The following is a 26205-nucleotide window of genomic DNA, read 5'->3' on the forward strand; positions in this document are numbered from 1 at the left end:
CTTTTTCTAGCGGTGAAGAACGGTGCGTCAAGAACTTTTGTTATATTGATGAAATAATACGGTACTTGATTCCTGCTGACTTTACAAAGAATAAATATCTTTATACAACCTTTCATTAAATTATATATTTGTGATCAATAGCGTTAAAACCTGTAGCGATCACAAATGGAATGATTTTTTTACCTTATCGGAAATCTGAAAAGAGTCTGGCTGGTTACATATATTCTTCCACGCCCACATACTTTATCCAAAATTCTCAGAGACTCCAATTATAAAAGGTTGCTTATGTATTGAAAACCGTTTTTGTGTGACGATATTAAACAGAGGTTGGTAGAAATTGTCCCAATGTAATAAAATGCCCATTTAAAAAATTTATTTAAATTATTTCAGACCAGATTTACAAGTTCATGAAAAAATGATTATATTTATAGCAAGTTTTACCTCCAAAACATTCTAACTCATAAATTATATAAGATATATTATGTAAACATACATTTATTTATTTTTTTCCATATTTAGGATTAAATTTAAAATGTATTACAATGTCCATTAATTTCAGTGTTATTGATTTTTTTTAGGATTTGTAGTGAACAATAAAATGAAAACAAAGAATAACACACACAAACATTAATAAAGATATTTTCACAATGGTACAAATTATTTTATTTGTGTGAAAGTAGATTGAACAATATAATTGGAAGCTAGATTAGATATCAACAACCCATGTAAATTAATTTTGTCAGTGCATTGGGGAAGTAATCGACGAGTCGAGTATTATCAAGTCCTAAATTCTCAATTCAATCAGAAACTAATTCGTGTTTCGATGGCACTTGTAATCTTCATCCTACGCTTCAGGTCCACAGTTAAATTAAAATGTGTGCTAACTATTTATTACAAAATCAAACACATATATTATTATTGTAAGCAAATACATTAAACAGGGATTAGGATAAAATTAAGCGTCTAATCGAAAATGTACAAGCATAATTCAAGCATAAAAAGCTTTATAAGGCCAAAGACTAATTTCTAAAGCTTTTTCTGTCTACAATTTAACCCTCGTTACGTTCTATTGATGCAAGATAAAATGTTAGAGTTTACCGCATAGAAACCTTTTCTACAGCCTTTCGTACGTTTAAGTGCTCATGAGGTTTAATAACTGTATGATACTTAAAAGAGTGCACTCTATTTTTAGACATAAGTGCGTTATTGAAATCATTTTCAAAAGTGCTGCAATACGTAAGAACAGTGTTTTATTTTTCAATTTAATCAGATAAAATATCGTCCTTTTTCATTATTTTAAGAAAAACCGTATCTCGCCACTTAAATGTCACCTGACGTAAGTCGGACTTTTCACTTTGAAGTAAATAAAGTTATTGAAAATCTAAGCTTTATTGCTCTAAATATATCTTTGTGTGTATTAAAGACAGGCGTTAGTCTGTATATCTATTTAGTTGCTAGTTAGTAACTCATAAAAAAGTATTATAGTACAGTATGTTATGAGACAACGGCCATAACTTAATGATACTCGTAAAATAAAACAAGAGAGAAATAAGAGTGTGTGAGAAATTTGTGTTTGTCAACGGTAGCCAATGCCAGGTGAAGGGAACTACTAATATCGAAAGAAATTATGAGAAGTTCTTAAAAGTTGTGGTTTGTTAACTTTCTTAGGCTTTTCGTAGAAAAAAGATATTAGCATGCTGTTGAACATTAACAATTTATTTGTCGTAAATAGTTTTATATGATAATAACTGAAGACTCATTAGCGCAACGGTTACAGCTCTAGCTAGTGATTGTTGCGATAGCGGTCGCAGGTTCGATTCCCGCACATGGCATACATTTGTATTGGCCATACAGACGCTTGCCGTGGTCTGGGCATTTGGGCATATTTATTTTATGTTTCCGGCCCCTCGACACAAGAGTAAGTCTTAGTGGAATGTGAAACGTTAATTTTTTTTTGTAAATTTGTTTTTTTTGTACGTAATTGGGAGTGAAGTGCATGAAAATATATTAATTGAGATATCAAATGATATTGCTTGCCGATTCAGGTAAGAATAATAATTACCTGAATAGATAAGATATTTAACAATATACGAGTCAATATGATCAAAATTGTGTAATAATCTGCCCATTAATAAAATGACTATGAAAGTTGAATAAATTTACACAGTGTGATTTTACTTGAGCTTGGAACACTCATAATTTTTATGTAAATCGCTGCTTAAAATATAATAGATAAGAGATTATGCTTAATTAATTTCCAGTACATTCTTTTTCTGAATTTTCCTTAATATTGTAATGTTGTTTCCTTATATTAACGGGCGATATTAAAATTAACTTCTAAATATTTCTTTAGCATACGTAAATCCCTACAGGCTCATATATCTATCAGATCTAAGAAAGTTTAATTTTGTATTATTTCGTGTAATTTTGTGCGATCAAATGTACGAGTATGTTACCAATTTCAATCAATTTATGTTATCAATATTTTTCTACTATATTAATATGTTTTTATTAACAAGTACAAAATGTACACAGCATTCAAATAATTAAATACTCGAAACGAATTTTCGATATATATATGTCCAGATAATCGGGTGTTTTATTATATTTTGTCGTAAAAAAGTAAGGAAACGTTTTATTTCGTTAAGCTTACCTCACTAGATGTCAGGTAGCAGATCCTGGAGTCAGTGCTGTCAATGGAGGCCTGTTGCACGATGCCGTAGCGCGACGACTCGCGGTCGCTCGTGTACTCGGACCGCACGCTGTCTTGACGATCGAACACTCCTCTGTAACCAAATTATTTGCATTCTTCTTTCCTCAGATATAATAAAGCGCTGTATTTTTCATATTATTTCCTTTAATATATTACATTTCAGAAGAGAGTTCATGGATAAATTTGTATTAGCCAATTTTTGCTAAAATTATATGAAACACTAGCTCCTGTTCGCGTTTTCGCTCGCGTGGATTACACAATTTTGGCTCCATTTTCTCCCGTTAAATTGGTCCAGTTGTTATTCAGTTTAATTATTACAAATAAACCAAAATATCAAATCTATCCACTTTACGTATAATATTGGTATAGAAATACAGAATAGATTACATATCTATACATTTAGAAACTATTTTGTGCAAGACACCCACTTTTCTTAACTCAACTGATACCTTAAATCCCATGGTCAAAAAAAATCAATGTTTAGTTTTTTCTCCCATTGATAGAAATACTTAACAATTTAAAAACTGATTTTTGACCCCTTAATTTTTTTGGACCACTTTGGGAATCTCTCTTCGGTAATTATATAACCTCTAGACATTTAGCATTTACTAGTAGATGTGTAGTAATAAGATAAACGTTTTCCTTTACATACTGATTTTGATTTTCATTGTTACGTCAATAATACATTATATCTGTGTGACCTATAAAATCACACACTGAACAAGGAAAGCAATAAAAGTTGGAGTAATGTTCTTGGTACGTGACAACTAAAGGAAAATAAAAAAGAAATAGTTATTTTTACAGCTTTCTCCATTATTCTTTTACTTGAGCATTATTACTTTTGTTCGCCATTAGCTATTCTAGCTATTTCCCAGACTTCAGCCAAGAGCAATTAGGTACTTGATTATAGCATTTTTTTAAAAATATTTTTGTAGATGCAATATAAACAAATAATTCTAAGGTAAGCAACTTATTGTTGTGCTCGGCAATGATATGCCGGCTGATACGGCTATATATATATAACCATTTGATATAAATATATTTGTATCAAATGGTTTTTTTTTTATTAATATGTCGCTTTTCATTACGCCGCCCTTCATTACCTCCCAGCAGACTTTATAAACTTTACATATAGGTAGGGCATAATCAGCAAATTTAATAAAAGAGGTCAGGTATACACACAAATGGATCAATTTATCAGGCCGTAATTTCTAAAAGACGTTCGAGTAAGGATGCCATTCAATTCATTGGAATAAGTGAGTGATTAACATGAATTTCTTTTATAAATATTAAATACACTAAACGATATCTGCATTCTCTTATATACATACATTGGTGAAGTAAATGACGTGTAAAAATTATTTTACGTAGCAAGCTACATCAGAAAAGCATACCAAATCAGACCAAAGTCATGAAAGCTTTGGAATGAAGTAATGATCTAGGTCGCTTCACAACGATTCGAATCACCAGTACCAGCTATTCCATTGTTACGTTTCACAAAGGCTGATCAATGCAGAAAGCATACGCGCAATTAAATAACACTTTGAAATTCAGTCGCAATCTTTTGTAACAATTTCTAATTATTAAAATCTGTTGACTGAAAGATTAACTCATCGTAATCAATGATATTTTCCCTCTGATCCCTAATATTTAAATATTAAAATTCCATATTAAGAAAGATAATGTTTTCAATATCAAATAATGAAAAATGAAATTTGGGTGATACAGAATTTTTATTAAAAATTAAAAAAAAAAACTTGTTCTTTTAATACGGGCGTAAATATAATTTTAACTTTTAAAGTTTATTTTTAGAACAAGCGTATTGTTTTAATCTTTATGTATTTCTATCAACGACTAATTACAAGCCTGAATATGTCATAATTAAATCGTATTTTAGTTAAAAATGTGAAAATATCACAAAATTTTAATAGAATAAATTTTTTAACCCCTTAAGTTTAAGGATATATAAGCCATGATTTTGTTGAATAGATAAATTATGTTTTAAAAGTTATTAACATATTTAAAGTTAGCGTATTACGCGTAATTATTAAAAACGTAAAATTTAAGGAGTGTAACAACTGCAAAATGGTGAGGTGTACCTATGTAAAAAAAGTCAAGTAATTTTATAATAGATTTTGCTTGAGTAATTTAACCTAGTTTATTTTTTCTTTCGGCTTTTATCGACCAAGATACATATAATATATAATAATAAATATTATATAATACTAGCTGTACACTGCGCGCGTTGCTACGCTTTTTTTTTGGTCGTACCAACTCAGAAATCTTTGTGGGCTAATGCACAACCTTTGCTGAAGATCATGGTATGATCAAATGTATAGTTTACAATTCTATAAAGGACATACAGACAAATATTCATTTTATATGTAAATATTTTAGTAATTTAGACGTAAAAAAAATTATTTCTACGACAGAAAACTTAAATAAATACATTAATAAATAAATTGTAATGTTATTATTTATAGCTTTAGTTAATAATCTAAATTACTTAGTATATTTTTTCTTCTAGCCTTTTTTGTGTTTTCCGTTCCTGGCATTAAAATATTATAGAATAGAGACTCTTGAGAACGCCACATAGTACTTCCCGACGGTGAACAGTTTTTTTTTTTAAATACTTTTGTTACTTTCAGTTTTTATTATGGTATCGCTGTATATAAAGAGAATCGTAGTCCCGTGAAAGTAAGTGTTCATAGTGACCGTGAAAGTTTGAAAATTTATATTTAAAACAAAACTCTATCGGTTTCTATTGCCTTCGTAAAGAACCCCATAGCTATTTTTTTCTACATATCTCTCCTGTACAGAGATCGGTCGGCTAAAACATAATTGTATTGTATCTAAAAAAAGCAACTGCAACCTCAACTTAATTATAAAAGCAAAGTATATCTCCTGAAATTTAAAAAAGAATTGCTTCGTCAAATGAAAAAGCTTTTAAAAGACTTTCTCAGAATTCAAATAAACTTAAACATTGCTTTCAAGTTACGAAATTAAACATGGATACTACAGTAATTTATTCATAAAACTTTTACAATTCATCGTATTCTAAGATTTAACCTATACTACTTTGTAGCCGTGGTATAACTGTTTAGTTGTTTTTGTCCTAATAAAGGAAATCCTCAATAATGTCAATATTTTGACACCTATTATTGTACTTTAGCTATACTAATAATAACTTACAGTGGCGAAATTATCTGTGCTCATTTGGCACTATTGAAAGCCATTAATCAAGAAGAAGAAGAAGAATAACTTTCAGGTAACATAACATTTAAGCTAATAAAAGTACTATTTTTAATTATAGGTACTACAGGAAGGCATTTTGTATACCGACGTAACAGTTATTTGAGTAATTTATTAGTTACTTTGTTACAGAAATTTATAGTATTTTATTTATAACATATGTCAAATAACAGTTAATAAGTTATTAATACCCAATTAGTGAAGTTCTATTCATTATGTTAACGAAGGGACTTGTCGGGGTAGGGAGAACTTTCCGATTAGTTTTATCAATAAATATATAACTAAGCGTTCATTATCACTATCTAAATATCTTGTATCTTCTTTACAATAATAAAATAATAACATACATATGACATTATAAAATTAAATATTTGATTATTTGTTTAATATTAAACTAGCCAATGATGTACTGTTTCCTTAGTAAAAAAAAATGTGATTTTTTTTCTTCTAAAAACTAATAGTTAATATTTGGGGTGTGATCTACAATCGATACCGAAGCCAAAAATATAGTTTTTAGAATTTTAAGTTTGTCTGTTTGTCTGTATATATATCCGGGATAAACTCAAAAAGTACTGCATGGATTTATTTCTAATTTGGCACGAATATTATTAAGAAGTGGGGTCAACATATAGGCTACATATTATCACCCTATCACCTACGGGGAACGAGCAGTGAACCTTTATTTCTTCAATGCATTCTGTAACAACGTATAATCTAACGAAGCATATTTGAATTTTGTTGTTATTATGTTAATAACCATGCTATAAGCTAGCTTCACACTATAAATAAAGACATTCACAAAATAATAACCATTTTAACGTAATTTGAAATAGCGTATTTTTTCTTCGACAGTACATCTATTAGAACTTACCGTTGTTCGAAGCTGTCAGCTCTGTTGCTCCTGTATCCGGAATCATTCAAGCTTCCTTCATGTCGCAGACTTGGAAGCGAGTCCCAGGGCGAGCGGCGGGGGCCGGGCACGGGCGCGCCGCGCCAGCCGTCCGAGTGCCGGTACCACGCCGAGCGCGCTGACTCCCCGATACAAGACGCGCAGCGAGACGCGCTCACGAAACTACAACGTAGTTACAGTTACAGTTCGGAGTATTACTCATTTATTTAAACAGAATGAAATTATTTAAATATACGTATGTACAATAGTTTATTGAGGTAGAGTACAGAAGTAAATATCCTGTTCAAAATCTGAGAAACCCGTCTGGTAAAGCACCTCAACCACACAGAAGATCATAACTAAATTACTCTAAAGTAGTATTGTGTCCTGTGGTGAGTAAGGCGGTCAGAGTTCCTGGGGAAGGTTAAAGATATCAGCGGGATTTTGATGTTTTGGTCTTGCAGTCGTCTATATGCGACTGTAACTGGATATGATCAGCCTCAAAAATTGTATATATGTCTATTATAATTAATGTAACTTATTTGTCATTTATGTTCATTCATTGCTTATTTGCTCCATCTATTAAAGTGATTTCTATAAAGCGATAAGTAGGTATACGTGGTCAGTGGTAATTGATATTACTATGTTTATACACTAATATTATAAATCTGAAATGTTTGTTTGTTCGTTTATTTGTTTTAACGCCCTAATCTCAGGAATAGTTTTTCAACACAGCAGTCAAGTTTGAATTTAAAAATTATATTTAAATTGGATGGCCCATTTACTGGGAAAGGATAAAGGCTTTTTTCCTCAAATTAGCGCGCGTAATCCTGCTGCGTATTTTTTTTAAACAGTTTATTTTTAATATGTGGTGTGTAGGTATTTAATGAAACAAAAATATTTACAATTTGTTACTCGTTTATGACTGTATCAGACGCCAAATATTTCGAAATGGGCAGAGTAATATTTGAAAACGTTTGTAGTGACATTCTTAGTACTTGAATTCGAGAACATTTAGTTTCGATTTAGATGTTTCTATTACTTAGTACTTGGCGATCGCAGCCTTTCATGCATAAGACATAAACAAGAGTTGTAGGAGTTAAGGCAAGCTAGATTACATTCCGTTTGTTAGTAACGGTAAGTGTGTTTAGAACTTCTCCTAAAATGAAAGTTAATCATAAACTTTACGCATAATGCACAATTCAGCTTCATAAACACGCTCGGAAACTTTGTAGTAAAGGTGAACATTCAACAAAACGCTACGTTACAAACCAGAGATAGCTTAAGAGAGAGACAGTGGAGATAATGCGCTATTTCAATGCATTTAACACAGCCGTTCTCTCTTCGGAGTGAAATGAAATGACTGTACTTAGAAATGTTCCACGTTAAGAAAGTACCACTTTTCTGAATTCCTTACGTTTATCTGAAGATTAACTGTTACAATTTCAATTTACTCAGAGATTAACAATGGTGCAAATGGATAAATGAAGTTATTAAATTAAACGTTTTAAATCAAATTTTGTTATGTTATTACGCTAATGAAATTAGTACAAATTTTCTTACAGGTACATTTCAACAGGTAACTAGGGTATCCATATACAATCTCAAATTATACAATTTAATATTCATATAAGTTTTTATAACAGTTTGAAAGGTATATTCGACAAATAGAAAGTAGCTTTTTTTAAATTCTGGAGATTCGGAGCTAAAAAGTAATAAAGTAAAGAGGAAAATCGAACCATTTATTCCGTCGGATAACCTAATTTAGAATGGACGTTTCGACAATTCCCAGGAGCCACAACAGCTTCGTGTCAGGTTGCAACTCGCTTTGGATCTATTACGAATTTAACTTTACCGATATTATGAGAGGAAATGTATATAGGCTAACATGTCTGTGCCGCCATGTGCCTTTTACGAGAATAATGTCGCATTTTATATGTTCTAATATCATTTTAAAATTGTATTTATAATTTTGTTTGAATAATTTATTCGTTGTATCTAAAAAAATCTTTGCATTTTTAGGTCTTTAAAATAATTGTAACTTGTTTTATATACTACTTTGCTATTAATTATTACTTACTTTTTTATCAGTCAAAAGAAAATTAGTATATATAAATAATTAAATTTTATGTAGCAAAAATATTTTAAGCATCACCGTTCGTTCAAATAAAGTCAAATCTACGCAAAGTTACGCCCCGCAGCGGAAATTGTCCTATAAACACTACGGGCGTTCCTTGATAGAATTGAAAATTGTATGATGCTTTTATCTTACGGCATTAAAATAGCTCATGATTTAGCTTTCTATTAATGTTTTATTGAGTGCTACAAATTGTGGATTTGATCAAATAAAATCTTTATACAAACAAAAGTGTTTCTACAATTACGAGAATATTTATTATGCTCAATTTTATATCATTCACAATAACACGTATTCGTACTTATTAGTAGTAAGTGAGTATATACGCTCTTTTTAGTCTTGAGTAAATTTAAAGTTAACTTTTTTATTTCTTTTAATAGTTTAAGTACGACAAGATAACAATTTAATAAAGTATAATATTTAACAAAGAGCTTTCTTAAGACAAATACTCAGAAACTAAAATAATTTTTTGTAGATATTTCGTTATACAGTAGTGTGTAAATAATAGGCAATTTTTACTTCCAACACTTTCAGCTATAAATATTTTACTAGTGTCCATACAAAATTTAACTGTATCACTTTAAATTTAGCAATTAGTAATGTGACGCAAATTTACATTGAGGTTTGTGAAAAAAAAGTATTTTTTCGTAGCATCATTATTTTCTGCCATGTTCAAAGGCTACACTGGGAATGCCTCGCAATGCCGCAAAGCTTTGATAAACGTAACATGGATGTATTATAACTTCATTCGAAGTGTTAGTAACCGGTAGCACGTTTGAAAACAATGCCTCACATCCCACAGTAACGTATATTTAACGCATGTAATTCATACTTTTTAACTTTAGTTTTTGCTTGTCAAATTATTTGTATGATTTGACATTATACTTGAAACTCTAATAAACACTTTTATTGGAGTGAACTATAAAACATGAAAATATAAATTTATCAAAGGCATATAACAGATAAACATATTGCTTTCATTTTATTAAGTAATTGAAGGCCTATATTTTGGTTTTCGTCAAACAACAATTAAACTATAAAATGTTTACAGAAGTCAATAATTTGTATTGTGATTTATCATTTTTGCTGTTTGTACTGTGTTATTTCTTATTTTTGTTAAATAAACAAAACATGTCGCTCTTATCAGTACCATAGAATAGATAGAATGTTAAATATAACTTTTCTTACCTTGACTGATGGTCACTTAGGTATCCTTGGTCTCGATCTCGTATACGATCCCTATAAATAAACATATAATTAATGTTCTTTATTTTTATAAAAAAATACTTAATTATTGATGAAAAACAGGATTTTGCAATCGTTTTTCGTTAAGAAATAATTATAAATTTATAAATAAGGCGTATATATTTTTTATAGAATAATTTCATTTTTATTTTTTATTATTTTTAATGTTTTGTCATTTGAAAACGTTACTTAGATAAAATTTCAGATTAAAAATTCGGGCAAAAGCACTTGAACTATGTAGTATATGATTTTTTTTTGGAAATATAAAGGGTTTCTATTATAATTGTCAAAAATAACAACAGTAAAAATTATCAAATTCGAATTCTTTAGAGTGTAGTTTATTAATATAGGGAAAAGAAAATTGCTTTGTTTTCCTCTTGCTGAATGTAAGATAAACAATTAAACAGACCTCGTATTGTGGTCGCTAAGGTAGCCACGCTCGCGCTCGCGGTCCCTCTCGCGCTCCCGCATCAGCTCGTTTCGATCGCTGGAACAATGGCGGATTTTAATCAAACCGTAGATTAAAAATGAATCGACTTACAAGAATGGTCTGAGATGACAATAAAAGTTCGTAATAATTGAGAATGAAGATCTTGAATGAAATCATTTTAGTTTTGACAGCAATCTGAGTTTTTTTTCCTAAAAATTTCGACTTAATAACTAGAAAAAAATTATTTGATACATTAAATCGATATACATAAATACAGGTGTCCCAAACATCAACGTCAAACCGGAAACTGGAGCCTGGGTAAGTAGTGACAGTTACGAGAAAAATAAAAAAAAAGCCTTAGACCTGAACTTTTATGCCTTTTGCCAGTTTGTTAGTTTTTTTTTGCCTTCAAAAAGAATAACAAACTAACACCTATGATGAACATTCAAGTACTGCGAGATTCAAGTACTTTATTTTTCTTAGTTTTATTTTTTAATTGTAATCCTGAATGGCGCGGGCGCAGCGTACCTGACTCTATTTAAAGATATTTATTTATTATTATAATTTATACATCTTTATGTTTACTTTATTGAATAAAATCCAACGTTGTACAAATAATAATGTTATCTATTTCTAATGGAACAATAAAATAAAACATAAAATAAAATAAAATTACTTCTTCTCGTAAGATAATTCACGAATTAATCACTTTACAAAGAACAACAACAAGGTATTGAGAACAAATAAATTTCGTATTTACAAAAATATTTACACAACCGGAGTTTCTCATAACATTACTCTGAATTTAATCGCCTTCGAAAGGTAATTTATAAATTAATGATTGTGTTTGCTCGCAAACGAAAAAAAGTCCGACTTCAATTACATTACGAGTAATACAACGTATATCGACGAAAAAATAGTCTAGTAACAACGCTTTATCAAAGATTACTCAAAAAGTAGTTATCAGATCTCGATGAAATTTAAATGTGACCACATGATAAACATTGGCTTTCGATTAAATTAAAAATCATCAAAATCGGTACACCTAGTAAAAAGTTATTGCGGATTTTCAAGAAGTTCCCTTGATTTCTCTAGGATGCCATCATCAGATCCTGGTTTCCTTATCATGGTACTAAACTTGGGATATCTCCTTTCCAACAAAAAAAGAATTATCAAAATCGGTATATCCAGTAGAAAGTTATGCGGTATAATACAACGTAGGTCGACGAAAAAAGCGTCAATTAAAAACGCATTATTAGATATAGCTCGAAAAGTAGTTGTTAGATCTCAAATAAATTTAAATGGGACCAATTGGCACACACCGCCTTTCGATTAAAAGAAAATTTGTCGAAATCGCTCCACCCAGTCAAAAGTTCTGATGTAACATACATAAAAAAATATAAAAAAAATACAGTCGAATTGAGAACCTCCTCATTTTTGGAAGTCGGTTAAAAATTTATGTAAGCTTCAAATTCTTATCCAAAATTTTATTTACAACGAGTTTGTAATACTAATCAGGGATTAAGGAAAACAATAAAAAAATAAGTGCCTTTGTCGACGTTACGCCAAAGAAAATTGTCATCTTTAAGAGATTGAGAAGATGGCATATTAAAATGTTTTTTGTCGATCATTAACCTAGATTTAATGTTTCAAATCTATTTTAGTTTCAAATCGTAAAATATATAAAAAGTACGTAATTAAAAACTACACTAAAAATGAATATGGCAATATTATTTTATTATATATTTACAACAGTTAAATCATTACACTACAAATAAAATTACTGTCTCATAATATTGTGATATTTATTTCAAAGACTTTCATACGTAACTATTATGCACGAGATATGAAAAACAATTTGCTTTAACTTTACAACAGTATATTATTATGAATGACAGTGAATGACATAAACTGTCAACAGCAACCATTACGAAGGCATAATCTTTGTTACTCAAAATATAGTACTGGAATTAGTTAGCTGGATTCAACCGGTATTTCGTTAAGTAGTAATATGTAAATAAATGTTTAAAATTCATCTGCTATGCCTCCGTGTTTTGTATAGTTAGTAACTTCTTTACCTTATTAAAAATCAATTTAAACTAGCACAACAACTAGCCTTACATTAATATCCACATATATTAAACACTAAAACCTGACGAAAAACCTATTTAGAAAAATTCATTTGCTTTCAGTATATTACGTAATCACTGTGTGCCATAGGCTTTAATGTTAGACAAAAAAAACAGCCAAAATTGTGTAGGTAATCTACGCCAGCGAAGCCGCGGGCGGAAAGCTACTCTACTATATAAATACACAACAGCCACATAAATGTGAATTGTATTGAAATACTCGACTACATCGACTACAAAAAAAAAAAAAAAAAAAATTGTAACATATTCAGATAAACTAAATATGTGTATTAGTATTATGTGTATGTCATGTAAATGTAAACGTAATATATATATATATATATATATATATATATATATATATATATATATACCTACGTATGAATTTAACTCTAGGAAAATATCTAACAGTAAAACATTTACAAAATGCTACAGTTTAGTTTAGTGAATATGTGTCACTGCGGTTCTCATATTGCTTTATTTTTTTCCAACTTTTTTGTCCGTTGATAGTTTAATCTTACAATAAAATTAGACGGCAGCAGCGCTAGAATTGGGTTGATAGATTTTTAGGTTTCGTTACTTAACCTGTTAATCAATGAAAAAAAAAAAGGATTTCAAACTATAGTTAAAATAAAAAAATAAAAAAAATGTAGGTACTTTAAATCGTATTAATTTTAACTTTTATTTGTGTTGGCTAAGCTCTAGATATCCATGGTTAAAGTTTTAAGATTAGATGAAGAATTTAAAGCTATTATAATACCTTTGAGCTCCGCGTCTGACTTTACCTTAGCTCCGGCGCTGCGGGCAGTGCAATCCATGCGCCGTTTTGCAACTTTATAAGGGATTTTCCGAACAGGAGTACGTAAAAATGATCTCGACTCCAAGATCAACAAACGATACAACTTGCGGTAACCATGCTTAGTTCCGTAGCTTTCAGATGTTATATTCACATTTCGCACTTGATATTAACATTTCAGACGTTATGTTATTGTTTTCACACGGTTTTTTTAACAAACGATACAACTGATGTTTAATGACTGAGATATAGATGCTTTAAAAAAAATGGCGCGCCACTTATCGTTTCGCTCCAAAGTAATGTAAGCATAAACTCATTTTTAGTTTAAATAACTATAAAGGCAAAGGTCTAAGACCATACAGCCTTGTTTCATGTTATGTTTTTTGATTAAATATATTTTATTTTTATTTACTGTTATAAAATTACGTTGATAAACGGTGTAATTTTTAAATTAGATAGGTTAGGATTTTTTTTGTAACGGAATTATGCCTATAAACGGCCCCTTTCTAAAGTCAGATAGATTATGGTAATTTTTTTTATTAATGTCATGTTTTTCACTTCATTATATTTTATTTATTTATTTATTGACATATAAAATGAACTAAAATATTGAGTATTTTTCGTTTATAACAAACAGTAAATAAATAAAATAAAATATATTTTAGTACAAAACATAACATGAAACAAGGCTGTATGGTCTTAGACCTTTGCTTTTACAGTTATTTAAACAAAAACAATGAATTTATGCTTACATTGTTTTGGAGCGAAACAATAAGTGGCCTGTCATTTTTTATTAAAACATCTATTTCTCAGTTGTTAGATTTCGACAATTTTTTTTTTAATCGAAAGGTGGTATGTGCCAATTGGTCTCATTTAAATTTATTTGAGATCTAACAACTAGTTTTCGAGTTATATCAAATAATGCGTTTTTACTTGACGCTTATTTCGTCGACCTACGTTGTATTATACCGCATAACTTTCCTTTGGATGTAGCGATTTTGATAATTCTTTTTTTGTTGGAAAAGAGATATCCCTAGTTTGGTACCATGATAAGGAAACTAGAATCTGATGATGGGGTCCCATAGAAATCGAGGGAAACTCTCGAAAATCCGCAATAACTTTTTACTGGGTGTACCGATTTTGATAATTTTTAATTTTATCGAAAGCGGATGTTTATCATGTGGTCACATTTAAATTTTATCGAGATGTGATAACTACTTTTTGAGTAATCTTTGATAACGCATAGTTACTTGACTATTTTTTCGTCGATCTACGTTGTTTACTCGTCGATGTAATTGAAGTCGGTTTTTTTTCGTTTGGGAGCAAACACAATTATATGAGTAAGCCATTGTCGCCAAAACAATGAAACATAAAAATAATAAAAATTGATAATATATTTCTAGTGCACATTTGGTAGTAACAAATTGGTTTTTATATCGCAGAACCCATTTTGATGAATTTTGGTATAAAGATATATATTGAGAAGATAAAAAGCTACTCGAAGTACTTACTAATCCTGCGCAGTCGAAGTCGCGGGTAACAGCTAGTATGTAATATAAAACGGTATTGCAAACTTTATTGTAAATATATTAATTAATAAACATTTATTAAACGTTGAAATGAACAAGTGTTATAAATAATAATTATATACTTATGTACTGTCACACAATGTAGCTTGTAGGTATAGGTATAATATTTTACATATAGTTAATTTTTTATGTTTTTACGCAACCCAAATTTACTACTAGTTTTTATACGTATGTCGGCGCAATTACATTCAATTCACTTTATTAATTTAATAATTTGATTGTTTTATAATTACTTCATAAGCTTTTGATTAATCATTACTATGTAAAAATTATCACTTTTATGTAAAACAATAAATTGCAATCCACGTTTGATTTATTGAAATACTTAAGGTGCACATACCTACCTACCTACGTGCCTACGTGCGTGGTACCTACGTGCAATAAAATGTATAAAAATAAAATACGGCCGCATTCAGTTTGTTACAATAATTCAGGCTTCAGCCACTGGAAAGTGCGGCCCTCTCTAAGACATAATTAAGCTATCAGTTTTATAAGCGAAGCTTTGGAAACTATTTTGAAGTTCTACTTCTAAGATGAGCATCAACCAAGAATCCCTGAGCAAGCAAAGCTGACGTCAGGTTTTTTAAAAACAATAAAGCTGTTATTTGTTTAGTAAAATTATTATAAAACATACAAATATATAAAAAAAAATTGGAGTGTCTGTAATATTAAAATAACCGCTTTTTACACGGTACAAATGCCAAAATGACCTTTTTTAAAAAAAAATGTCTGTCTGTCTGTTTGTCCCGGCTAATCTCTGAAACGGCTGGACCGATTTTGACAGGCCTTTCACTGGCAGATATCTGATGTAATAAGGAGTAACTAAAGCTACTTTTATTATAGAAATTTATTTATTATGTAACTCTGCGAACTGAACAATATTTTTTTAATTACACGCGGATGAAGTCGCGGGTGCAGCTAGTTCCTAAATATATGATTGATTCAGCTCGTAAAATCTCACTGCTGTACACAGGTCTTTTTCTCCATGTAGGAGAAGGGGCAAAGTTTAACCCTAATTCTTACGATACATAAACAGCACGTATAGTGGATTATAGGCTTGCGCTTGTTACGTTTATATATGAATAACAATTGCGCGTGTTACGTTTATATATGAATAAGTGCTTGCGCTTGTTACGTTTATATATGAATAAGTACTTACGCGTGTTACGTTTATATATGAATAAGTATATTACATCTACCCAATGAGCTAGATATCTATTTACAAGAGACTGGTTGCTTCTATTAGACGACAAATTCACTGAACTGAATGATGTTCTGTCCATTCGTCATATAGACGGTAATATATACACATACATGTGCCATATGTGTGTACACGTTTCTCTCGCTGCCGACATCGCTGGGGACTGACGGGTGAAAAAAATGTCTACATTCTACGTTCATGTTAAGAAACCAATAAAGTGTCATGATAACAATAACGACGAAAAAATATAGGTGCTCCAACATTTGTAAGTATTCTTTACCAAAAATTAAGCGTTGAGTTTAAAGGTCAAAATACAAAGCAATTATATTTAGCTTCGTTGTTACCTGATGGTGATATTTATTGTGTTATTTCTATTTCTACTTTCGATCCTTTTATAACTTTAAGTTTAACTTTAGTTAAGGGAAGATACGAATAAAAATATACAGACTTATTTTGAAAATGAATGATTATTATAATAAATATATTATGAGTGGCAAAAATCTCAAGCAAGAAAATGTCCTATTTAATTTATAAGGCTTTTTTTTCTCCAACAAAAATAGTTAATATGTGAGTTCTAGGATCAGCTAAGGAGTATATTTAACTGATCTCTAACATATGAACGCGACTTATGGATTTACAGTTTGCGGATCTCTGAATAAATCTTACGGTTTCTGACCAATAAAGGAGCTTCTAATTTAGTTAAATATTACTGATAAAAACATAGGTCTTTGGAAATAAAATTATAAATTTCATATACAAATGTTTAAAGGAAAAACAAATTACAACTGATATACTATTTTTTTGCGTATAATTTATAATGTAGTAATTTAAAACTATTTTTTTTTCTATTGTAAGATCTTATATAGAATATTTAAAGTATTACAATATATTTGCGAAATTTCTAGATAATTATGTATTGTGTTTGTGCAAAAGCGCCAGTGAAATTATAATTGATGTATTTGCGGTTTCTACCGCTCTGGTGTAATAGTGCGTGTTTCGTGTCGGCGACGCCTAAACGCCGACGGTCTAGGGTTCGTTCCTACTCGGAGTGGATATTTGTGTTCATACAAATATTTATTTCCGGTCTGGTTGTTGGTCCTCTACACCGTGCCTCGAAGAGCACGTTAAGCCGTCGGTCCCAGTTGTTATCATGTACACCTGACGGCAACCCGGAGAAGCGTGGTGGATTAAGCTCTGATCCTTCTCGCTCAAACGAGGAAAGAGGCCTATGCCCAGCAGTGGGATATTACAGGCTGTAGCGAAGCAAAGCACACATAAATCTTCGTCTCTATTTCTATACTATATATTTACCAATAGAGGTAAAGTGTTTAACGTTGCTTGAAACCTACACACCAACATCTAGGGGCTTACTTCTGGAACTAATTATCGATTTTTAAAATTCTTTTACTAATAGAAAGCTTAGAAGTGGTTAAAGCCAATGATATACAATACCTTGCAGGATTCTTTCCTTCTAAGGATATATAATAACTTTCATAAGCAATATTCAAAACAATTTTTTAGTCAAAAAAGTTTACATTTGAGAAACAAACAGAAGAAAAAGCTAAAGCATATTCACGTAATTTTTACATTAACATAATTTAGTACAAAAGTATCAGTTTAATAGCTCTAAATTAAAGTAAGCCACAATATGGGATTTTTGACAAAATTTTAATAAAATTTAAAAAGTGTTTCAAGTGTCATGCTATGAGCAGGTTACTTCGTCATCAATTCTATTTCACAAAAGTATATTTAGCTTGTAATAGCTATATAAATATAAAATTTATATAGATCGTCTAGAAAGGGTCTAAAATTTTTTTTTCAAACACATTCTTTACCGAAGTCGACAACCCTCCCTATCTTATTCTAAAAATTGCCGCCTAAATAACCTTCTGACACTGGAGGAACGTCGCAAAATACCTTAGTCTCTCTTTATTATATGACATAGTTCATGGCCATGTGGATTGTCCCGAGCTTGTACGAGTAAGAGCAATATCATATTGGGCACCCAAGTGTCGTACCCGACATACATCACTCCTATATGTGACCAAATGTAGTACTAATTACTCAGCCAATTCTGTCTGTCTAGACTGCCGCGTCTGTTTAATGAGATGTGTAAGGACACAGATATATTCAAGTCAAAGTCTCAGTTGAAGAATAGTTAAATCAAAGTTTTTCAAAAAGTAAATTAGGAATCTCATAAGCAATCATTATAAGCGAAATAAATGTAATAGGTACATACAAGTTATATGTCTGCGTGTGTATGTTATTGTGTTTGTTATATAACTACTACAAAGTTTTATTATCTATACAAATGAATTAAATTGGAGTGTCTGTTTGTAATTAAATATAAAAATTATGTTACAATGGCTATTTGTATACATTTGGACTCACTGTACTTATTCTACGTCTTGTTGTTAGTCTAATGTTCTACTATCCTATTAACTTTTAATTTTGTTTTGTTTTTCAAGTCATTTTAATATTGGCTCTCAATACTGCTCTCTTGTAACAGTACTAAGATGTATAGATAGGAAAACCTATTATTGACCTTATTATTGTTAATATTATGTTAAATTTTATATATGTACGAGTGGTAACGCTGTTGGTATTCAAATAATAATAAAAAATAGCCTTTAGACGCATAGAGGTATAGAGTTATGGGAAGTTGAACATTAACGTAGTTTTTGAAATTGACTCAACATAAATTTAAAGTTTTGATTAAAAAAAATTAATAGTAAATCTATTTATTCGATGCAGGATAACATAGTTGATAAAGACGTATGGACTTAGTGACGCACAGTTTATATATTATTTTTCAAAAGAGTAACTGCGGAGTTCCTTGCCGATTCTTATCTGAGAATTTACATTCCGAATCGGTGGTAGCTTTACTTTTACAAAAATAATAACTTATGTTTAACGCTTTAATTTGTAAAAGGACGATTCGAAAGTGCTCATGGGGCTTATTTCAATAAAGCTGTTTTTTATTTTGATTTTGTTTACGCAGCTGCTAGGTAGAACAAATAGTATTCGATAAACTCGGAGTCAGTAAAAAAATTAGGCACATAGCAAAATGAGCAGAAGCTAGCTAGTCATTAGTTATTATTTTTATTCGTATTTTATAAAGACTTAACAACATAAGTTTTTATAAAGACTTAACAACATAAGTTTGCTAGTCAAGAATAATATTGGTACAAGAAAATTATTTTAATATCACACTTCATCATCACTTCAGCCTATCGCAATCCACTGCTGGACATAGGTCACCACCAGTTTGTGCCAAAAATGGCGCGAACTCATTTGTTTTGCCCACAGTCACCACGCTGGCCAGGCGGGTTGGTGACCGCAGGGATGGCTTTGCCGCACCGAAGACACTGCTGCCTGTCTTCGGCCTGTGTAAAGCCAGCAGTTGGATGGTTATACCGCCATCGGTCGACTTTTTAAGTTCCAAGGTGGTAGTGGAACTGTGTTATCCCTTAATCGCCTCTTACGACACCCACTTGAAGGGAGGGGGTGGCTATATTCTTCATTGCCGTAAGCACACAGCAAGATATTAATATACTTATAGTAAACAACGGAAAATTAGGAGTAAAATTTAACGGCTCCTGTTCGACCACAACTTCTTTCGTTAGTAAAAAAAAAAACTCAGGAATAATATTTTCCCGTCTTGGTTTTTCGAGAATTAGGTTAGAAAGCAAGAATCTAAAACATTAGTAAATCATTTAGCATGACGTAATATATCACCAGCAAATTACCCAGAAGACTAACCGAGCGTAGAAGGCAGTATTTGTAGTTATATCGTTTCGGATTGAATGCGAAAACTAAAAAGAAATCACTTCACTCTTAAAAGCGAGTACCGTAATAAAGACGGCGTTTCAAAAAAAACAATTTCTCCCTTTTCTAAAATATCGTGAAGTCAGTGTAGTGTGTACCGTATTTACAATTAAATAAAATCTAATGTTTGTAACATAGAGTAAAAAATACGAGTTCATAATAAATAAGCGGTTACAACATGATCTTAGCAACCTATTTGATTACTATACAAAGAATAAAATAAACTAGAGTTCGCACAATGGTCGAAATTCAACCATAATTTTTGTAAATTATAAGTTTAAACATAATTATATATACACTCCGGCGCCGCGTTGGCGCAACGGTCACAGGCATGGATTGTACCTGTTGCGCTGGCGATTGCGGGTTCGATCCCCGCACATGACAAACATTTGTATTGGCTATACAGGTGTTTGCCGTGGCCTGCGTGTTTTGTAGTTTTGGTGGGTCTCCCCACTGTGCCTCGGAGAGCACGTTAAGCCGTCGGTCCCAGTTGTTATCAAGTACACCTGATAGCGATCGTTACTCATAATAGGGAATATATCCGCCAACCCGCATTGGAGCAGCGTGGTGGATTAAGCTCTGATCCTTCTCCTACATGGGGAAAGAGGCCTATGCCCAGTAGTGGGATATTACAGGCTGAAGCGTATGCTTTTTATTAGTAAACAAGAAAGAATATATATTTGGCATTAGGCAAGGAGCAGATTTTATAAAGGAAGCCACCCAAAATTTTATAAAAGAAAGTGTACGACTTGGCGAGGGACATTCTTTGTCCGATAGTAGTATCAGTACACACGTTGTATTGATTTATTTCCTTAGGAATAATCACATCATTATTACTATATTATTTTTTTCAATAATAAATCAAGATGTCGTATTTGTAACTGTAAATGGCAAGTAATACCTGTAGTATCCGTCGCGCTCGGCGCGCGCGCCGTGTGGTCGCTCCAGGCGATGCGGTAAGGGCAGCGTGGATGAGCGACTGCCTCCACCCGAGCACTGTGACGCCGGCCCTGCACATACCACATCGTATATATATCCATAATTTTCAGAAAAAAAAAACAATATTTATTTGACTAAGATTTAAGTTGGTATTAGTTAAGTTTCCATTAGAAAATGATTTGAGGAATTAATTATATAAGTCGTAGTTATGCAGTCCATGCGTATGTTAATGTTAGTTCGGTACAGTAAAAATAACTACTTAGTCTCATAACCACTATCAGCAATATCTCCAAAAATCGAAAATACTTCAATTTCTGCTACTCTTTTATGAAATCCCGAGTTTTGTAAGTAAAATGCATTTATTTTATTTTTTATTCTATTTTATACTTTATTGTACACCACAAATATATTACAAACAAAGCATAAAGATAGTTACAGACAGTGAAGTACAATGGGCGGACTTATGGCTAATTATTCCATAATTTAATAGCCTGAACAGTAAAAGACTGACTAAAGTACTTGGACTTATGTGCGGGTAGCTTCAGCATAAGTCTAAATACATAATTCTGATAAAAATCAATATCCAAAATAAATTTGTAAATTATATGTTAATTGTATTGTAAATTTGTACGAGTTACCGCACACTCAGCAATGTTATTGTCTGTACGATGTAATTTAGGTTAGTTGGAAATACGGAATACAGAATAGCGTACGGAGCATGTGACGTCTGTACTTCTGCCTATATACACTCACAATTATTATAATAAACTTAGTGTTTGATCTTTTTTCTTTAAGTTTGGTTTACCTCATGACATTCCCTCACGTGTCATCTCTCACTCACACATAAATTGTACATCGTAAACATCTTTACCAAAATAACGATTTCATTTTGTTATTGAATAAAAAAAAATATTTTACTACCTGTCTTTACTAATATTAAGAGTGCATTATAAACAATGAGCTACTAAATTCAAATATATACGGTTATTTTAGGATTAGCAAACGAGTGAACAGTATAATCATAAAAATACACAATCATTAATTAATTATATGCAATCTAATTATAATCCGGTCAACTTAACTTGACACCTGGCCAGAATGACGGTACCGACAGCATAAAAAATTAAAATATTATATGTACTCGTAAATAATAATAAAAAAACATAAAATTTTGAACATATTTTTTTTATTATTAAATTAAAAAGAATCATCACTGCTAAGGTCCATAGGTTCCACCCCAGACATGGTATCACTGCCGTTATCGTCCTCAAACTCGCTCTCCGACTCATCACTTTCTTCACCTCCAACGGAAATTATTAATTCTCTTTCTTGAATCTCTTGGAGGCGATCATTATCCCAGTACTGCTTTTCTAATCTTTCAACGTGATTTATTTCTTTTCGCCAATCCTCTGTTGTTATCGAAGCTATTGCCTCTTTTGTTAGCGTTTCGATCTGCCTTTCAGACTGATCAATATTTTTATCTGCTACCCTTTGTTTAGTTAAATTCCATATATATTCGATAGGATTTAGGTCGCAATGGTAGGGTGGCAGACGCAAAACTTCGTGTCCATGTTGTTTTAATAATTCGTCGACTATATATTTTTTTGGAGGTTTGTTGACGACAATAAGGTGGTATAACTCACGTTTTGTCATTCTTTCTTCGTATGGGATATTATTGTCGGAGAGCCATTTTTGCATTTCGCTTTTCAAAGACGCACTGGACGGTAACTTTTCAATTTGAGTAGAATGATACGGTGCGTTATCTATGACAACTATGCCGTTTGGTGGCAAATTTGGAATTAATTTTTCCTTCAACCACTTAATGAAGTTGGTCGTATCCATCTCGTTATAATAATCACCGGTGGAGCTTTTGCATTTATATAATAACTCGGCTCCAGGTATAAATCCATTTTCCCCACCGGCGTAAACTAATATTTTTTAGCATTTTTTTTTAATGCTTGTGTCCTTAGTATTCTGCCAACATTTTCGCACGGTATAATGGGAATGGATCCACGTTTCGTCTAAATATGTGATAGACTTTTTATTAGCACATAAATCTTGATTTTCTTTTTTGCGACGTAGGTACCTATCCCTCCAGGCAGCAATATCTGGTTTTTGAACAAGAACAAGTCTTGCATTTTTGCACTTCTTAAATCGATACCCCAAATAATCCACAAGAAAACGGCGTAATGTGGTCCTTTCACCTGAAAAAAAAAATTGGTTGTCGGTAAAGTTGGATACGGTCGGATGATCGACGGAGAAGACAGGTAGTAAAGTGAGTAATTAGTAGGTAGGTATGTATTATATTGATGTTTTTTTACTAATACTAAGTCAGTTAAAGTTAAAAAAAAGAGTAACGATTATTATTTACAAAAGATTTAATGTATGCACCTATACACATGAATTCATTAATTAATTGAAAAGTAGATATGTGCGTATTAGTAAACAAAAATTAGTTTTCTTAGTTTTCGTTAACCTATACGTACATAGTCGTATTAATTTTTAAACGTACTTTACATGAAAAAATGTTAAAAAAAAATATAGATTTAATGTAAATACCTCGAAAATTTAGGTCTCTTTTGGCAACGGCCAGTATTTTCTTCAACGTTGGTATTTCTTTTTTAACTGTGTAAAAACTGTTTACTATGTTTCTTAGCGCGCAGAGATCAAAGTTGTCAAGTATTATTTTTTGAGAACTCGGTTTTCTTTTGGTGTTGTTTCTTTTGTTCTCTGGTGTTGAAAGTTTTACTGGAACCGTAGATGCTAATCCAGAAGTAGAAGTCCCCGGCGTCGGTGCAGTTTCCGGTTGCAGCGCTGCTGCATGTCTTGCCTCTTTTTTGATTCTCATCAAAGTCGATTTCGAAATCCCAGTTGCGGCACATGTTCTCGCAATAACTTGATCCACGGGAATAATAAACTTCTTAATTATTTTCTCACGTTCACGTGCTGCTTGCGAATTTTGAGTTGGATCAATTGGAATAACGAATTTACTCATTTCCTTTTCTCGTTCAAAAAACGCCAACACTTTCAATATAAGCTCACGCTCTCTGCTATGGATAGTTTTACCCATTTTATATAAAGAAAATTAATTAGCTAAACTTAACAAATAACAAAAACTGACTAACAAAAAACAACAACTGAACAACAAAAAACAACAACCAAAAACTTAACAAAAACAGCAAAAGAATATTCAAAAACTCAAAAGTCAAATAAATCACGCGCGTATCGTTAACAAGTATGCTAACGCTACTGAAAGGGCGATGGCGGGGTGAGGTATGCAGAACGGGAAGAGGGGCACATTTCGAGCTAGGTGTCAAGTTAAGTTGACCGAGTAGTATAATACTAACGTCTACGTGGTGGATATGGGCTGCGTTGGTTCGAAGGCGGCAGATTGTCGTTGTATTCTATATAAAAAAAAGAGATATTAATATCTTGATTGTTATTTTATATTACTAAGTGTGTTTTAGCTAACCCAAATCAAAAATATTAAAATATGAGAGTGCATACTTTCAAGTGTTTAGCGATATCCAAGAAACCCATTCATTTTTTCTAATACTAACACAACACTCGTGAAACAACATCATACCTCTTCGTTCTCGCGCAAGCTATCTATTCAAAGTGCAACTTGTACTTAGCACATAATTTTGGATATCTCACCCAAATCCTCCATACTCTGGCTCAAGAGAGCTTCGAATGTGTGTAGGCTATAACTCTCGGCGTCCATACCCTTGGCGAGCGTATTGCGGAGGTGCATCTCATACTCGAGCAGCAGGCGCGACGTCGGCGAGCCCGGTGCCGGCGTGGCGCTGGACTGCGACGCCTGCCGCGACAGACACGGCTTTTGCTGGTGGCGACATGTTTAGATTAGGATCTGTCCAAAAACGAATATCACTCGAAGTGATAAAGTAAACCAATTCAGAATATATTTCATGCATTAAGTAGGCTTTTGAAAGTATTTCGTCATTTTGAATGAGTATACATAAAAATAATAATAGCAGTGCAAAATTTTGTTAAGTGAATCTAGATAATAGTGACTATTTTAAAATATATACATGTTTAAAAAAATTTCATACGATAAGGTTAGTAATCATTTTCCTTAAAACTAAGTTAGGGGTCCTCTATTTCTCACGTGATGATTTTAGCAATTTATTAACATCTATTCCCTTATGGTGATTTCGATGAGGCTATACCCCCTCCCTCATTTCCAAAAATCACGTGTATTTTTTTGTGCAAATTAAATTGAAATTTTTAGTATATTATCTTTAAACACAAATATAATCTGATTAAATGTTGAAAAATTAAACATCGTGACAGCAATTTCTAGCCAGACGTCAAGGTTGTAGGGTGTTTGTTGGTTGTCTTATTGGTTTAGAAAAGTTACATTAAATTTTAGATTAAAAATCTAATAATTAGGGAGTCTGATAAAATGTAATAAAAGTTGTGTTTTGCCCTTATTACTCGTTCACTGAACATATGTTCACTGACAAGGTATACGTTTGTATAGTATTTTATGTTTCAAATGAGTTACATTGAATGACAATGTCAGATTCTACAGACATTTCAAATCGATAAAACTTTCGTTAGAGCTTAGGTAGATATCAGTTTCATAAAGGTTCTTATTATTAAAAATTTATTTCGCTTAGTTTTAATTAATTTAAAGCAAAATTCCTATTCATCTTTACAGTAATAGGTAAGTGGTAATTCATGTTTGGTAATGCGCCTAGGCATTTAATTATATTTCAAAATATAAATCACATATGTTGTACTTACTCCGTGGTGATGCTGACGAGGGTCACGGTCACGGCGTTGACACGGCTCCTGATCGGAGTTCCCGTTAGAAGATGAAGGCGTGGTGGCGTAGCACTGATTATCAAACATGACGTTGTCGGAAGGCGGTGACAAATCACGCTCACCGCCGCCTAGCTCCAAGTACAGGCCGCGCCCTGGGTAGCCACTTGGCGCCGCGCCCACGCCTACGCCGCGGCTGTAATAATTTTTTTACGTTAACTATTGATTTTAGCGCTATATCATGAAAGTATTTGTGGCATGATCTGAAT

General features: G+C 31.8%; 1 protein-coding gene across 1 annotated transcript in view; it reads right to left on the bottom strand.

Moving 5' to 3' along the window:
- Positions 1-26205, bottom strand: part of LOC123654562 — a 104920-nt gene that overhangs the window by 64636 nt on the left and 14079 nt on the right. The window contains 10 exon segments of the mRNA XM_045590462.1: positions 2654-2786; positions 6837-7037; positions 10180-10230; positions 10646-10723; positions 21111-21219; positions 22363-23076; positions 23708-24151; positions 24496-24552; positions 24806-24992; positions 25919-26132. Coding sequence (XP_045446418.1) covers positions 2654-2786; positions 6837-7037; positions 10180-10230; positions 10646-10723; positions 21111-21219; positions 22363-23076; positions 23708-24151; positions 24496-24552; positions 24806-24992; positions 25919-26132 — 2188 coding nt within the window.

This window comes from Melitaea cinxia, chromosome 6 (assembly GCF_905220565.1).
Source record: "Melitaea cinxia chromosome 6, ilMelCinx1.1, whole genome shotgun sequence".
NCBI classification, from domain to species: domain Eukaryota; kingdom Metazoa; phylum Arthropoda; class Insecta; order Lepidoptera; family Nymphalidae; genus Melitaea; species Melitaea cinxia.